The sequence below is a fragment of the Lissotriton helveticus genome, chromosome 5_1 (genome assembly GCF_964261635.1).
Source record: "Lissotriton helveticus chromosome 5_1, aLisHel1.1, whole genome shotgun sequence".
In the NCBI taxonomy this organism is placed as follows: domain Eukaryota; kingdom Metazoa; phylum Chordata; class Amphibia; order Caudata; family Salamandridae; genus Lissotriton; species Lissotriton helveticus.
In genome coordinates, this window is record NC_136065.1 from 1,918,113,844 (window position 1) to 1,918,129,809 (window position 15,966).

The window sequence follows — 15,966 nt, forward strand, 5'->3', positions numbered from 1 at the left end:
AAAGTGTACATAGAGTATGTGAGTGAATGAAGGCCTTTTTCAGAATCACGCTCTGAACTGAGCGGCTTATGGATGCCTATGTGATTTTTGGGGTCAATATGAGTGTGTGTGAAAACCAGTGCTAATGTGGTGTTAGTTTAGAGGATTGCACCATCAATCCAGTGCACACTTGATCCTGTGAATCACTATCATGTAACAGTACTAAGAGATTCTCTTCTACCTAGAGTATGAATAGTGCATTTTCACTTTGAACGTTTTCCACTGATTCCTTGAAAGATTTGCTGACGCATGTCAAATTCAAGAGTGTTTTCCCAACTCTGCTGTAGCAGGTGTCAGCGTATTCTCATTCTGTCCTTATTGCAAAACTGTGCATTTCCTGCTGTTTGTTTCATACTTTTTGCATGAATCATAGAATTTTCAGCATAAGTCTGGTGATATAAAGACTTTGAAAAGTCTGAAACGTTAGTCTGACATTCTGATTTCTAACAATATAAATTAATTGGGTAAGCAGAAATTTCTACAGAAACTCAGACTGTCTTCAAATGGAGTTGAGACTTCTATAACTGATACTGAATACTTCTTCAGTCCAGCTCTGGCTACATAGAACTGTTAGAGACTGGCTTAAAATCTTTCCAAGAAGATTTAAAATACAACTTTCTCTATAGTAAACCAATGGAATTCTACATAACCAAATGTATGTGTTAAAATAGAATTAATAAATGACTAAACGGGTATCATGATGAAACAAATGCCATCCAATTGGTTATGCATCTAGATCTCAAAGTTAGTGGATCTAACAATGATACAGTTCTCACATGGTAATGCCATATGGCATGCCTCTCAATGGAATTCATTATGTCCTCTGAGGCTTTAGTTACAACAGCAAAAGTAAACTGTTTCTCCATAATGCACATGCCAGGTATTGGTGGTTTACTTGAAGTGTTGTGTAATGACATGAGAACATTGAATAGAGTGTGAGTGAGACTCAGAGTGGTTGATAAAGTGTATTAAATCACATTATTGCTGATAGTTTGGTAGGTAACGTTCTGTTTTTGTTTTTGATCACGCTGACTGCACAGGTTAAGCTGAACCTTCAATTGCATGTTTAAATATTTGGTTCATAACTAATAATGACCTCGTCTGTAAGTGAAGGGTATTTAATGCATATCTTCATGTTTAGTAATAAGTTAAATCTCAGAAACTTTGAGCATAGACTGTAAGCTTACTTGGTTTTATTTATCTTCACAGGACTGAGAATGTTGACAAAGTTATCAAACAGTGGGAAGGCTCATTCTTTAAGGACAACCCTCACTTGAGGAAGAAGTCTGCCTCCCTGCGCTTTGACCTCCATCTCGAACCGCTAAACGGAGAGGGTTCGTCAGTCAGTGAGGCTGATAGCCTGCCTGACATTGAAGTCAGGCTCGTAATGAAACATTCCGGCAGTGTTCCCAGTATATCCCAGTGACAAGTGGCAACAGCACCACCGTCGAAAAGGGAGCTACAGTGAGAGGTTGATGCTATGATAAAAAATGCAATCCTAAACTATATTAAGAACTTGAGTGGTAGACTGTTCTTAATAAGACGGTATGGGGCAAAAAGGTAAAATGGTTTAAAGACACAAAACAGGAATCTAGAATTAGCCTAGAATTTCTAGAAATGACAACCTCTAAAACTTGGTATGAAGTTATATACACAAGTAGAAAAACCTTTTACTTCCCTAAAAGGTGTTTAGTGGAATATACATTTTAATAGTTATTTGATCTCCATCCCTTATCCAGTTATCTTTAGGAAAACACTGAGGACTCCTTAAACATTATTGGCAGATTGGTAATAATTCCTTAAATCGGTGCAGAGCTTGCTAGGATACCCCAAAAGAGTTTTTTTCTGAGAACTCTGATATAAATTTGCAGAACTGAAAAGATCAGAAACTGTAGTTTAATGTCACAATTTAACACATTAAACTTACTGATGTCATCGCTCATGCCTTAGCAAGTGAATGAATATTCTCAAAATGCTACTTTTAATTCATATCATTGCCAAACCACATATCTTAAAATATATATTTTAGTTTTGTTTTAAGTCCAATTAAATGAAAACATAAAAAAATATTGGGCGCATTGCAAAGGTTTCCATGTTCATTGTAGAGTCTTAGTAGAACGATGGGGTCTGCAAAGTCAATTTTGTACAACAGAGCAAAGTAATTTCTTTAAATGATAGTAATATGAAAAGTGCAAACCCTACTGTTGAAATCTAGACAGCTACAAAAAGTACACGAAAGTGTCTGTTTTCAGAAGACGCTAACAGACATATGCAGCATATTTTAAGGCTCCAATCTGAGATAAAAATCAGTTTTAACACTACAGTTTGCAAAATCAGTATTAATTGGTTTGGAAATCAAAATAAATGGAGTCCAGAAAGTTGGTGAAACTTAGTTGTCAAGGTGTGTGTTTACCCCTCAGACCGTATAGGTTGAATCGTGCCACCGAAAGTTTCCATTTTGAAACTTTCATGTTCTTATTATTACTCTGTAATTTATTAATCTCACAATGCAACAGTGTTTTTTATCAGTCTTTACCCAATTTTGTCAATAAGTAACATTTCACAATTTCTAGTGTATCTTTTATTTTTTTTAAACAATATATATTTTTCTGTTTCTCAGGAGTAAATAATGGAGGCTACATGGAGTTTTTTTTTATCTTTGCCTCCTTTATATAGGAGAGTGTTTAAAAGAGATATCTAATGAGGGTGAGTGTTTGATATTGTTTTGTGTAGTTGAAGGTGCAAATAAAACATGTATGAGATTTGGCTGTGTTAAGGAGAAAGAGGATGAGAGCATTGATATTTCATACATGACAGTCCATGACAAGAGAGAAGACCTAGCAGATGGAACAGAGCCAAATAAATAGAATTATTGATGAATAACAGTGAATTACGGAGATGTTTTTCATCAAGGAGTTCTAAGTGACATTAAATAGACAATGAGAGTAAAGCTCGAGTTGTCTGTGAATGCACTAAGAACCCCAAGGTGATAAACATCCCCGTAATTCACTTTTTACCCATCTGTAATTTTATGTTCTGAATCCCCTTCCCTTATTTTCACCTTCTCCTGCTTTCAGCAGCTACGCAGTAACAGATGAGTAATTGGGGAGCCATACATCATAGGGCCTCTGGGTGAACAACCGTTACAACGAAACTATTACAACGCACTACCATTACAACGCGGTCATTACAACGCAAACCATTACAATGCAACGCGCTGGGGGGCGCTCTAGGATAGGGAATAAGTTTAATTTTCTATCCAACACCTTCCTTAGTGTCCACGGGGACTGGAGTTGGAATAGAAAATTATATTTACCACTATCCAGCACCTCTAAGCGCTATGCGTTGTAAAGGTTTGCGATGTAAATACCGCGTTGTAAAGGCAGGCGTTGTAATAGCCTGCGTTGTAACGTCATACATCCGGGCCTCTGTTGTGTATCCCTGTCTCAAAGATTAAAACAAAACGTACCCGCTATCCTTGACCAATGCCCACTATCTTCCCTGCCTTTCTCCCCCTTCTGTAGTTGTGCTTTCTGCTTTCAGTCTAAGAGATCCATGAGAGCCTGGTCTGGAAGGCCTTTCTAACATCATAACAGTGGCGGCTAGCCTGTTAAGTTATCAACAGTTGATGTGTCATAGCAGTGGGTTATTAGATTCAGAACCTAAAATAAATGATAGAGGCTCTGTCTGTGAGCCATACATAACAATTAATTTAAACATGGGCTTCTAGCTGCCTCAGGATTCCCACCAAGTGACAATGGTGTGGGATTAAGGATTGTAAGCTACAGCGTTGAAAAACAGCTGTGCATTCTAGACAAAATGCAGGCATTCTTGTAATTTTCAACAAAACCTAAATAGACCCATCCAACTCGATTCTCAAAAAATACTCCAAGTGAGTGTTTGATTTTTGCCTACTTATTCTACTCACTCTTAACTAAGCCATGCAACCGTAGTTTGAACATATGCCTTGACACATGGTGCATTAAGAAAAGGTGCTTTGATGCTTCTCTTTGAATATTGTATTACGTATTACATGTTTAATTTAGTACATGTTAATAAGGAGCAAAATTAAACTTTCCTGAATAAAAGCACTTATCTTAGGGGCTTATTATGAGTTCAGCATTCCTAGGAGCGCCGTACTCGTGGTGGCGATCCGACCACTGCCACCCCTGCAGTTCCGCTCGAATAAAAGTGCATTTATGCTCTTTTTAGCATGTATTTAAAATGAGGGAAGTCACAGCATTAGATGGAATCAAAAGTTCATATTGTTAGGTGATATGTTGCATTTATTTTTGCCAGGTGTACAAATTCTCGTGCTGCTAATGATGGACCAGTTTTTCAGAAAAGTTGGGAAGTAGGGTCTAGTCACTAATTTACTTTGGAAAACATGGTCTACATGCACAGGATGTCTAAACGTTTACAAAAATACATAGTTAATGTTGTCAAGTTGGTTCTGTTCTTGCATGTATCTGATGATGTGAACAGCCCTCATTTGAGTCAGGTCAGGATGCGATAATCCTCTGCACTTTAGCAAAAGTCAATATTAAGCTTTGAATGTTAAGTGGATAATTTGCTGCCCTGTTAATTTTGTGGATTTGAACTTTTCACCTCTTCTTCTGTGGTTGCTCTTGCAGGACCATCAACTATTAAGAACTAAAATAACAGGGAAGGGATGGTGCCTGTTCTTGAATGTTGTGCCCTACTGCCAGAGTGTAAAGTCAGGATTTGTGCTTAATGTTGTTTAACAAAAGGTTTAAAATTTGCGAGATTTGGCAATGATCTCTACGAATTGCAAACATATACAAAATGTACTGCTACAACCCAGTAGACATTTTTTTGTTTACATGGGGGCCAAGGGCAGGGGTAAAGAGTGGTGTTTTGGACAAGGAAACCTCCTCCTATAAGCAGTGGATACAATTAGCAACTATTTTTGCACACCCAAGTCAATGTAGGTGTGCATTTGTGAAGATTAAATCAACATCTGACACCTAAATGTAGGATTAGGGGTCGCATTTCTGGTGACTTTGCCAACAAGGTTAACACTCACAAATGTGCAAGCTTGTTGGTGTTCACAGACATAGTACAGGTAAACACCCGTCCTTGCAAATGTACTTCTGTTAAAGACTGAAGTGAAGGTGTGACCTAACGGCTAGAGTGGTAGACCTCGAAACTGGGGAACAGGGTTCGAGTCTCAGCAGGAACGGTCAACATCCTGTGATTCTGGGCAAATCACTTATCCTCCCTGTGCCTAACAAAATTAAAATATCTGTCTGTAACCTAACTGGTGCTCATGTAAAGCTCTCTGATACCTTCGGGTCAGGTTCACACTATATAAATCTTTGAAGGAAAAAAAACTGTGTGGGATGGGATGTGACCAGTCCACGAGGTACCTGGACCACCCCATATTTAATGATGTAGGGGGTGAGAGTTTCTACACTTGACCAATTTTGGACACAGTTTGCAGAGATTTTCATGTGAGTAGTTTTGTCCAAGGCAGTAATAACATGTAGTCATGTAAGATTGCTTTGTCAATCGCGACCATCTGGGTGCAAATTCACATTTGCTTGACTTCTACATGCAGCATTTTACATTTTAGCGCAGACACTTCTTTCTGGTAATAAACGGCTAGCATAGATTTCTATTAGTACACCTTGAATTGTCTTGCCATCTCATAGAACTCTGAAAACTGCTTACAAAGAGAGTATTCCTAATGGAAAAAACTTTTGATTTCTTCTTTTTCTACCTGTGCTCTGTTAATCAGGCAAATAGGCGTGACTGTTTGTCTTATGTCTTCAGGAATGCTTTAACTATCTAGTAGCACCGTAGAGTTTTATTGCTTCATAGAATACAAATATTCCAAGAAATTTCGTTTTTGTTACTTACTTACTTATGGGGGTTTCCTCTGATTTGTATGATCTTTTGGCTTTAGTCAAATTATTTTGATACAAAATATTTCTCTTATATTTTTAATTTAATTAGTTCATCTAAAAATAAAGACATACAATATTTGTCATTAGAACATTAACTTAATTAAAACAAAAACATAATTTAAAAACACCTTTGTTTTATATTATTGACATAAATAAATAATAAGTATATACATATTTTAAAATAACATGATGCTGTGTTCTTTCTAATGATATCAAAGTTAATTGTATTTTAGAATATCAGTGTTAATATAATCAAAGCAAAGATATTGCCTGCGGCATCCTCAATTTGGGTGCCGTTGATAAGATGGATGTCGATATATTTATGTCTGAGAGGGAGCAAGTATGTATTTCTTCCTCAACTTTTCCAAGTCAGTCATTTCCACATTACTCCAAATGTCCAGCAGCTTGCTTATCCCAATCATGTTCCATGTTTTTAAACCTTTGGAGAGTGCCGACTTCTTTCTGTATTTCACTGTCCCACAGAGATGTTTCTTTAGTCTGGACCCCGTCTCAGCCAAGTTATCTGTTGTGTTTTCCAATGATCAGGCAGCCCCTGTTTCTTTTTTTGACAGTAAAAGGCGTTGAGGTCGCCATTGCATCCTTGCATATATACCTGTTCTCAAAGAGTGATCAGTAGCAGAATTATCTCTGCTTTTATTTTCCTGAAAATACTGTCTGACGTGTATGGCGTGTTTTGAAGTGTATATATCAATTGTGTTAATGTCACCATCTTAAATATCAATGCTTGTCCAAGAAGGGAGAGTGGCAAAGATCGCCAATGTTTTACATCCTCTCTGATGTGTCTAGGAGGCCAGCTTGATAAAGGGAAAAATACAGACTTACCCCAGTTGATACTATAGCTTGATATCTACCAAAACATGTCTGTATTTGGAAATGGAATAAGTGATCTATTGTTGCCCCTGGATTTTCTATGTAAAATTGCGTATTATCCACATAGAGCAATATACACTCGTGTCATGCCATGTCCCAACTCAGCCCCTCCACAAGCACGTTTTTTCTTATCCAACAGACCAGCGGCAGAAGAGCCATTACAAAGAGCATGGGAGAGCATGGTCATCCTTGACTCATCCCATTCTCCAATAGGAAAGTTTTTGACAGGGCTCCATTGACTTCCATTATGGCCAATGTATTGCATGCAAATCCAGGTGTATAGCAGGCAAATTCAGGGCATGTAACATGAGCAAAATCCAGGTCATGTAACCAGGGCCAAGGTCCATTGAATTAATTACCTTGAACATGTATGACCAATCAAGGTTGTCATATGCTTTAGCCACATCTACTGATATCACTGTAGTTGCTTCCCTCACCTCTCTGGTGTATCCCAGACAGTCGAAAAGTCATGTAGGATTTAAGCGTGTACTTCTATCTGGTATAAACCCAGATTTATCCTGGTGCATTAGGATCTTTATCACTTTGCGTAACCAAGTGGCTTATAGGTTGATGAGTATTTTGGTTTCCACATTTATGGCCTGATTGCGATGTCGGACGGACCAAAATCCATCCAGCCTTTGCTCTGGAAATGGAACTGATAACCTCCTGTCAGCGGTTCCAGTCCAGCATTTCGAACGGAATGCATGCTCTCATAGCAAAGAGCAGGGGGGCAGTTGATCCCTGCACCCCATGGCAGACACCTCAAGGTGCCTGCCATCGGGTGCAGGGATCATCAGGGGGGCACCATAGGTATCCCTTAGGCCACCTCGGCTGGAAAGAGCAGGCCAAGGGATTACTGCAGGTCTTCCGAATGACTGGCCGGCTCTACAAGCCCATCGTAAGCCATTCGGAACTCCTGTTTGGAATAATTTCAGACTGACTCGTCATAATGGGTCGGTCGGAAATGATTCCTAACAGGATTTTACAATGCGGTAAGAATAACTCCGACCGATGGTTAGAGCCATTTCTAACTGCATCACAATTGGTCCCTAAGTGTTTATATCTGTCTAGAGGCATCACATTCTTCAGGGGGTTTCCCTTTTCATGTATCACCACTATTGTGGCCATTCGGAGATCATCTGGAAGCACTCCCTCACTTCAGGCTCCATCAAACATGCACTTGAGGTGGAGAGCCAGCAGTCTTGCAAAGGCCTTGAACAGCTCAACTGTGAGTTCATTAGGCACCCTGTTTTCCAATTGAATTTCTCTAATTGCCACCCAGATTTACTTTTACAAAATGTCCACCTCAAGTTCTATATGGTCCTTTCTCAATAGTATGGTTGGAGCAATGCCTTTTTGGAAACCTAATGTCTTTTGTTTTCCTACCTGGGTCCTCCTGCCATATAGTGTTTGGTAAAGTTAGCAAAAGTGTCTGCTACGTCCACATTATCTAGGACTATCCCATCTCCCTAAAACCTCTAAGTCACAGACCCAACCACGTCCCTGGTCTTGCCTTGTAAGACGGGTCAGTAGCTTCTCTGCCTTATCTCTGACATTAGACTGCCTTCTCTGGGTGGCCAACTATCCTTCACATTTTCTGATATCTTTTTCCACTAGAGACTTCCCATTCGCTGTAACCGTGCATTCTTATTTAGGTGTATGACATGCCCATACTTTATTCAGCAATTTGGCCAGAAACAACATCATGTTTTTATATCATGATCGCTCATTTACTTTTTCACCACATCAAAGTTCCGCCGCTGTATCTGACCCAGCAGTGAAAAGTCAGGAACAATTCAGACAGTAACATTTTTAAACTGCAGTTGTCCCTGCATTCTGGAGGATGACTTGCTTCAGTTTAAAAGTCTGTAGACATTGTTTCTCTGCGATCTTCCATCTGAATCTTCCAGTCTGGCCTGGATGGTTGCTTTGTATTTCGCAGTTTATCTATGGTTGCTTTCATGGTCTTGACTTCATTTTTTAGTGTGCTGATCGTTGATTTAGTATGTGTGATTCTGTCTCTCATTTTTTTTAAAGTCTGCATGGACGAGGCTGATTTGTAAATTTTGGTTTCCAGAGTATTCTTGGTGTCCTTGACTACCATAATGATTTCTTTTAGGTTTGGTTCTATGTCGTCCTTTACACGTTCTTCGACCCCTCCCCTCCTTTTGGGTGTTCTATATTTCCTCTTCATCCTCTGCCTTTTTGTGTCAATTTGTTAAGCTATTTTTCCTCTTAATGACGCCCTATTCTGTTGCCTTAGATGGGTACATGTTTGGTCTGTTTGTCTTTAGTTCTCCTCATATCATAGTGTCTGCTCACGGGCCGCCAATTATCGGAGAGATGGTACTCATCGCCACCTGACAAAGAAGAAGAGGGACGTAAAGTGTGCCATACTTACCCTATGTCTCCTCTGCAACCTGTTGACTTTCTGCCTCCTTTTGTCCTTGCTTGCCTGCAGTTTTATGTCTTGGGTAGGAGGACCTACACAATGCTGGAACACAGACATGCTCTTGGGCAATCATCTTTCCTTCGCTTATGGTCCTGACTCTCCACTAGCCTTTGCTCCCGATCAGAATCACAGAGCCGCACTTGCCGTCTTTCTCTGGGAAGTGCTTTTCTCTCTGCTCTTGTTTTTCTGTTTGTTTTCCTAGCTCAGCTCCGTCTATTTTTTGCCGATAGATACAGGACCCCCTGTCACTCAGGTGGCCCATGCCAAGTCCTAGTCTTGTTGCTGCTCCCCACCCATTCAGGCTGCACCCCAGTCCAGAACCCAGTTCCATTCTTGTTTCACCGCAATCTCACCACCTCTGTATTGGGATTGGGGAATGTTGGAGCTCAGGGTACATATTTCCTTTCTTAAATGGAGGGTTGTTTCCAGAGAGATGACCAGATTATTGGGGGATTACGATGTCTGGTCCTGGAGCTTTTTGGTCCTGCATTCATCTTGCACGGCATTTGCACTTGAACACAAAGTCCACAGCTCCCCCTCCCACCCACAGTTAGTATATTTACTAGACTTTGCTTCAAAAGAAACATATATTTGGTTTTTATGATTTTGAAATGTTTCTGCTTTCAAAGGAATTCCATGTGTTTTGGCATTTTGCATTTATCTAGAACTCTGTTCAGCTATCAGATTTTTAAATTGGTCTTCGTTTACATTTCCCACTAATTTGTTTAGTAAGAAGTGAGCGACTATGAAGCGTATTACAAATTAATGTTATTGTGAGGCAGAACAGTGTTACACAAGTGCACAGGCTACTATTGCGAAGGCTTGGCTTCAAAACGGTTTCTATAACTATAGAACTCCACAACATTTTGTCGTTGTGCAGCTGTTCAATTCCATATCTGAAGAATGAAACTTACGTACTTCTCTCTCACACAACCAATAACAAAGCTGACAATTTCACACAGCACAGAGTCCCAAAGTCCATCATCTCCAAAAGCTTTGACCTAGAAAAATGCTGCCAGCAACAATCATTAAGTCAAACATACATATAGGACTGGATGAATATGATACCTATACCAGTAGGTAAACCACTGTGTAACGCAACAACTTGCAGGTTTTATTGATCAAAGTAAAGAGTTTTCCCTTTGCATCAAGTGTGATGTTAACACAGCGATACAAGTAATCTGTGCCTAGAATTTTAACCAAAGACTGTGAGCATTTCTGAGCTTTCAAGACATTGTTCCCTACAATGCACTTTTAAAACGTTTTAGAGTTGTTTTTGTCATACACAAATAGATATTTATTGGGAAATATAATTCCTGTGTAACTGACTACAGCATTTGAACCAAGAAGACACCAATACCGGTTTGCTGTAAAAATATCAAATTATTGTCTTTCTGTAAAAAAAAAACAAAAAGGTAACTGCAGTACATTTATTTAAGCATTGTAAAAATGTATATAAACAGAATTGTAAATGGGATGTCAATTTTATGACCTTAGGTAATCTAATGGTAACATTAGCATCCTCATCCTTTGCCTTGCTGTAAATTAACTTTTTCCTACTTGGCATCCTGAATGTAATTGCCTGTTTTATTCCTTAGTACAGTTTTTTCTGCTTGTAATATAATATAATAGAAATGCATAAACTAAATGTTGGATTTAAAGAACATTATAGTTTTTAAGACTGAAATGAAAGCAATACCAAAGGGAATGGACTTGATATTATTTCAATAAAAAAGATCAAATATTACTGTATTTGGATGCCTTTATGTGAATTGTCTTATTATTATCATTATTTTTATGAGGCCACTGGGTGAAATGTTCCTAAAAGGGGTACTGTGGACAGCGGCTGAACTGGAAAGGCTGCATTGACCAAGCGTGCCCGGTGAAGATTGATAATGGTAATGTATAGGCATGTTCCAGAGGGGTGTGGGCAGATTTCCCACCTTCAAACGTTTTAGTAATAATGAGACAAATACTTCTTTCAGGGTTTTTTCCCCCTAAATTTGGTCTCAGGCCATGTTCTGAAAGTGAACTTGAGAACTTTTCCACTTCTTTCATTGTGTTCTAAACAAGCCTGGTGCGTTTCATATTCACCCCAACCCATGAAGACGTCTTGTGGTAAAGCAATTGATAAGAATTGCTCGAAAAGTCAAATATACTAAGGACACAAAATCCCAGTCACACAGTGCAGCAAGCCAACTTGCTGCACTGCATGATACGGAAAGGGCAGGAATGCGCCATATTTAACATAGTACGGCGCCTTCCTGTCCTTTCTTTGTGCTGATGCACAAACTACTACCTAGCACCAACACAGGCACCCTTGCACCGTGGTTGCAGACAAGATTGTTTTTGTGCAGGAAGGGGCTCCTTCCTGCACAAAAACAATCGTCTGAGGCATTGTATTCTTTCTGTGTGTGCTGTAGAATGCAGCACACATAGAAAGAGTAAAGAAAAGGGGAAATAAAGGTATTTCTCCTTGTTATTCGTCACCTGGAGAGACGTAACATTTTTACGCATTTCCAGGTCTACGGGTAATTGTAAATATGGGAATGCCGTAATGTAAATGGTGGATGCTTGGGAACACCCATGGAACGCCTCCCTGGGGGAGAGTAGCACAATGCAGCGATTTGCATTGCCTTACTCTAGATTTATCAAGCCACACAGAGCCATGGTAGGTGACACAATACGCTGAGGTCCCTGCACGCAGACACTCCAGCGCGTAGTGGTGTGACATCCCTCGCGGGGTGTCCAACTCAAGACCAAGACGGGGTCCTGTGCTCTCTCATCTCAGGTAATGGGGTTGGCTCTTTCGTAGAGAGATTCTTGACTCTACACCTACATACATGCTAGGTATACTCAGTTACATCTAGTTAGGGTTGCATTGTAGGGGCACGCATTTATAATTGCCATGTATTTATTTACCTGCATATATTCATTGTTTTAGCACCATGGTAGAATTCTACCTTTATTTACTCTGTTGGTGCTTATTATCGTATATATATGTTTCTGTCTAATGGTTGTTGCAGCACAAGTATTTTATACTAGAATGGCGCTGGTTAAATAAATACTTAATAACATTGCCCCCATCATGTATTCTGTATATCTCTGAGAACAGAGCCGGCTCTAGGGCGGTGCGATCAGTGCGACCGCACTGGGCGCTGACTTGGAGTGAGGGTGTCCATCGTTTTAAAAGCACCTGATGCCGCGTACATTGTCTCTTATTTCTAAATACAGTGGTCCTTAGACAAGGATTAATGAGAGCAAACAATAAATATAGACCCAATCAGTACTATATTTTACAGCTGTCCAGTCAGACAGGTGTTTTTTAATATATAGTTGCTTAAATATACACAAAATTCAGCAAGAAACAAAAAGAGTGGGACACAAGCCTATATCCAACTTAGTGGGAAGGACGTACAACATGAAACAAAAAGGCTTAGGCAGAGTAAATTGTGTGTATGAGCACATTTTGGTAGGACAAACAAATTATATTGGAGACACCGTTACACATAATAAGTATTAAATAAAGAGGTGTATATGGCGTACAACAATTCAACGGCGTTTCGATCCTTACAAAAGATATAGGATCATCATCAGGACATTAACAATGGTATGCCTGTATACATTTTGAAATAAATAAAACCGTAGGAGGGAATGAAGGATGAAAAAGAAAAAGAGACAAATGAAAGTTAGCTCGGGCGGAAAACAATTTGAAAACAACTTGGATGCTGGTGAGGGCAGTGTATGTCAGACCAACGTGAGAGGATCGCATGTGAGTACAATGATACCTGAGAAGTGAGCAGAACGTATTAAATTGCTAAGCAAGTATAAAAGAATTACACAATAACAAGAAATATTTTGTAAAAGTCATAGTCATACGCGTGTAGTGAAAAACCTGCAACACTAGCGGAGTGCCAGTAAAGCGCTGGTGTTGAAAGCAAAATGGGCGTGGGATTGCATAAGAGAAACAAGGAATAATTTAAAAAGTGGCAAACGCATGCACTGGTGAAGCGCGTGTGAAAGCAGTGTCAGTGGGTAGAGTGCTTGAGGGCAGCGAACGGAAGATAGTTAAAGTAATACCTAGATCCAGGTCAGAGTGACTTGGAGGAGGCTTGTTTCAGGCAAAGACCGAGTAGAAGTCCAGATCAAGTACAAGGTGAGTAAAGGATGCAGACAGCCGCGGCCGCGGTCTGTGCAGTTGGATACTGGGTCAGAGTCAACCTACATGAAAAATGACAAGTGATGTGGATCTAACAGAAGATTGTAGGGATTGGCAGGGCGCCGAAGGAGGAAAGGAGCTTATCTAATAAATGCTGTAACAGCTCAAAGGAGGCGTTTGAAATGTTTGTGTCACGGAACGGTCTTGAAATCAGAGTGGCCTAAATGAAGGAGAGTGGCCAATCAAGGTGGGCGGGACAGTACCAATTGCAGGTGCAACGAGGCTTACCTATTGCAGTGGGCTGCTGTATATCAGGGAAGGCAAGCCAGTAACCTGTGAGCCGCTTCCGCAGTCTCTAGTGACAAGGAATGGGGTCGAAGCCAATCTCCAAAAAAGTTTGTGGAGATTCTGGGGCAGATTTACAAGCCCCTTGCAACACATTTACGCTGACGTTGCGTCACTTCTGTGATGCCGCGGCGGCCTAAACCGTCAGGTTTCATGTGGTCGTTCCGGCGAAGGGTGGGCGTTCCCTCGCAGGTACGCCACGTTAAAGTGACGCCGTGAAATCTACAAGATTTCACTGAGTCACATTTACGGCCATGCTGCGTCAAAACCCTGCACCTGCTTGAAGCAGGCGTAAGGAGTGACGCAGCATGTTAGGCATAAGGCAACCCCCGAGCCTTGCTGGAGCCGCGTCGCGCTTGCGACGCGACTCCAGCAATGCATCGCCTTTCCGCCGGGGGATGCCACACGCATCTGCCCATCCGTGAGCCATGGCGCACCGCATTGTAAATGTGGCGCATCAGTGGTGGCGCACAGGTGGTTTTGCGTGTCGCAAACGTTCTGGCGCATCCCTGCTGATTTGAAGAGATGCGCCAGCACTTGTAAATCTGCCCCTCAGTATTTAGGTAGTAAGGAGGTGAGGCAAGGGGAATTGGGTGCGGGGCATGCTTACCTGTGAACAACCTCTGTTGCCTGTCGGGATAGGGGATATGAAGGAACGAGTTGCTGGGGAGGAGGCAGTTTAAATGGGCAGGGAGCTAATTGGATGATGAGGTCATGTGACAGAATCAAGAAAATAAGGAAAATAAAGGACGGACAAGGTTACGTAAAGGAGGCTGCAAATTTGTAGTGGTGAATGAGAGAAGGAACTAGTATAGTGTGAATGTTAAGGAAGTGATGATTATGCTTAGATTTGTAAAGAGATGTAAAAAAGATAGAGGAAAAATAATTAACCACCATGGGGTTTACAGAACAATTACTGATATTGTACAGAGAGTTTGGAGTGATCAGAGAGAGGTGACAGAATAGCACAGTAAGACAGGTTAAATTATCGCAGTCCTATCCTCAAGGCGATTGAGGCCAGTGTGTATGCTGCCAGTTTGTAAAATCCACTTACGTTCCTCCTTCTTGAGGAGCTGTGAGAGATCCGCGCCTCTTAGTGGTGGCTTGATCACACTGATAATGGTCCAACAGAAGTCGTCCTCTGTATGGCCTGTGATGGAGCAGGGGAGAGACAAAAATTGTTGTGTATCCTTTGTAAAGTCATTCTCTCATAACTATAATAATGCTAATAGTGTGAAGCATGGAAACTAATCAACAAAGTGCCTCACTTATATAACTATCGGGTGCTTGCAGCCAAAGTAAGCTGCAGGATTCAAGTGTGATTGCAGGCTTTTCTAAATATGGTACACAGGAAGTATTATTCCCCTTTGTCAACACACGCCCCGAGACATCGTAACATTTTATCTGAGCACCTGTGATAATATGGAGGTGTGTGGGTTTTCTTTACGAACCAATCCGCTAAAATATTCTTTGGATTTGGTGTCACTTCCAGTAATAGATTTGCCTGGGCGACACTTCCAGGTCTCTCCATTTCCAGATTCGTAGGAAACGCTGATTGCATTCTAGTGCTTTCATGGCCTCCCCTTCTTCAACCTGCGTCACCTCATTTCCGGTTGCTCTGAGACACACTGCATTCGGGCAGCCGGAATGAACGCCGAGACGCGGGGTCCCTAATTTTGCTCACGTAAGCACTCTCAAGCTTTCTTAATCGTTTCGGGCATTTTTTGCCAGCAGTCTGTGTCTGTGTTGTTTACTTGGCCTTTAGGAGCGTCACATTAGATACGCTCTCCTTTTACAGGATTGGAACATTTGTACACAACGCGAAGGGTTGATACCTTCTTATCAGATCCTGAATGTGAGTGATCTTATGCCTGCTCTGCTTCAATGGGTTTACTGTCATTTGGAAGTCAATGATACCATAGATCTTTACAGTTGAATCAATCTTTACCATTTTAGACTAGCGACAAGACGTACCCGTCCTTCTCAGACCCGTGTTTGGTGTTTCAAATGCCCACTGATTACTATACAGGTGGGTTCATGAATGGTTGGGGGTCTAGTGTGTCCACCCCTTTCTCACATCCTTAGGGCTTGTGGGATGGTAATCTTGGGTTTTTTATAATACTAGACCTTTTTCTTATTTTCCATACTCC

The 15,966-nt window shown here is 40.8% G+C and overlaps 1 protein-coding gene across 1 annotated transcript in view; it reads left to right on the forward strand.

The window, feature by feature from the left end:
* KRT222 (keratin 222) overlaps positions 1-2,427 on the forward strand; it is a 299,136-nt gene extending 296,709 nt beyond the window's left edge. Inside the window, exon 10 of the mRNA XM_078645497.1 lies at positions 1,249-2,427. Within this exon, the coding sequence (XP_078501623.1) occupies positions 1,249-1,465 (217 nt within the window). The 3' untranslated portion in view covers positions 1,466-2,427. The remainder of the gene's footprint in view (positions 1-1,248) is intronic.
* The last annotated feature ends 13,539 nt before the right edge of the window (positions 2,428-15,966 follow it).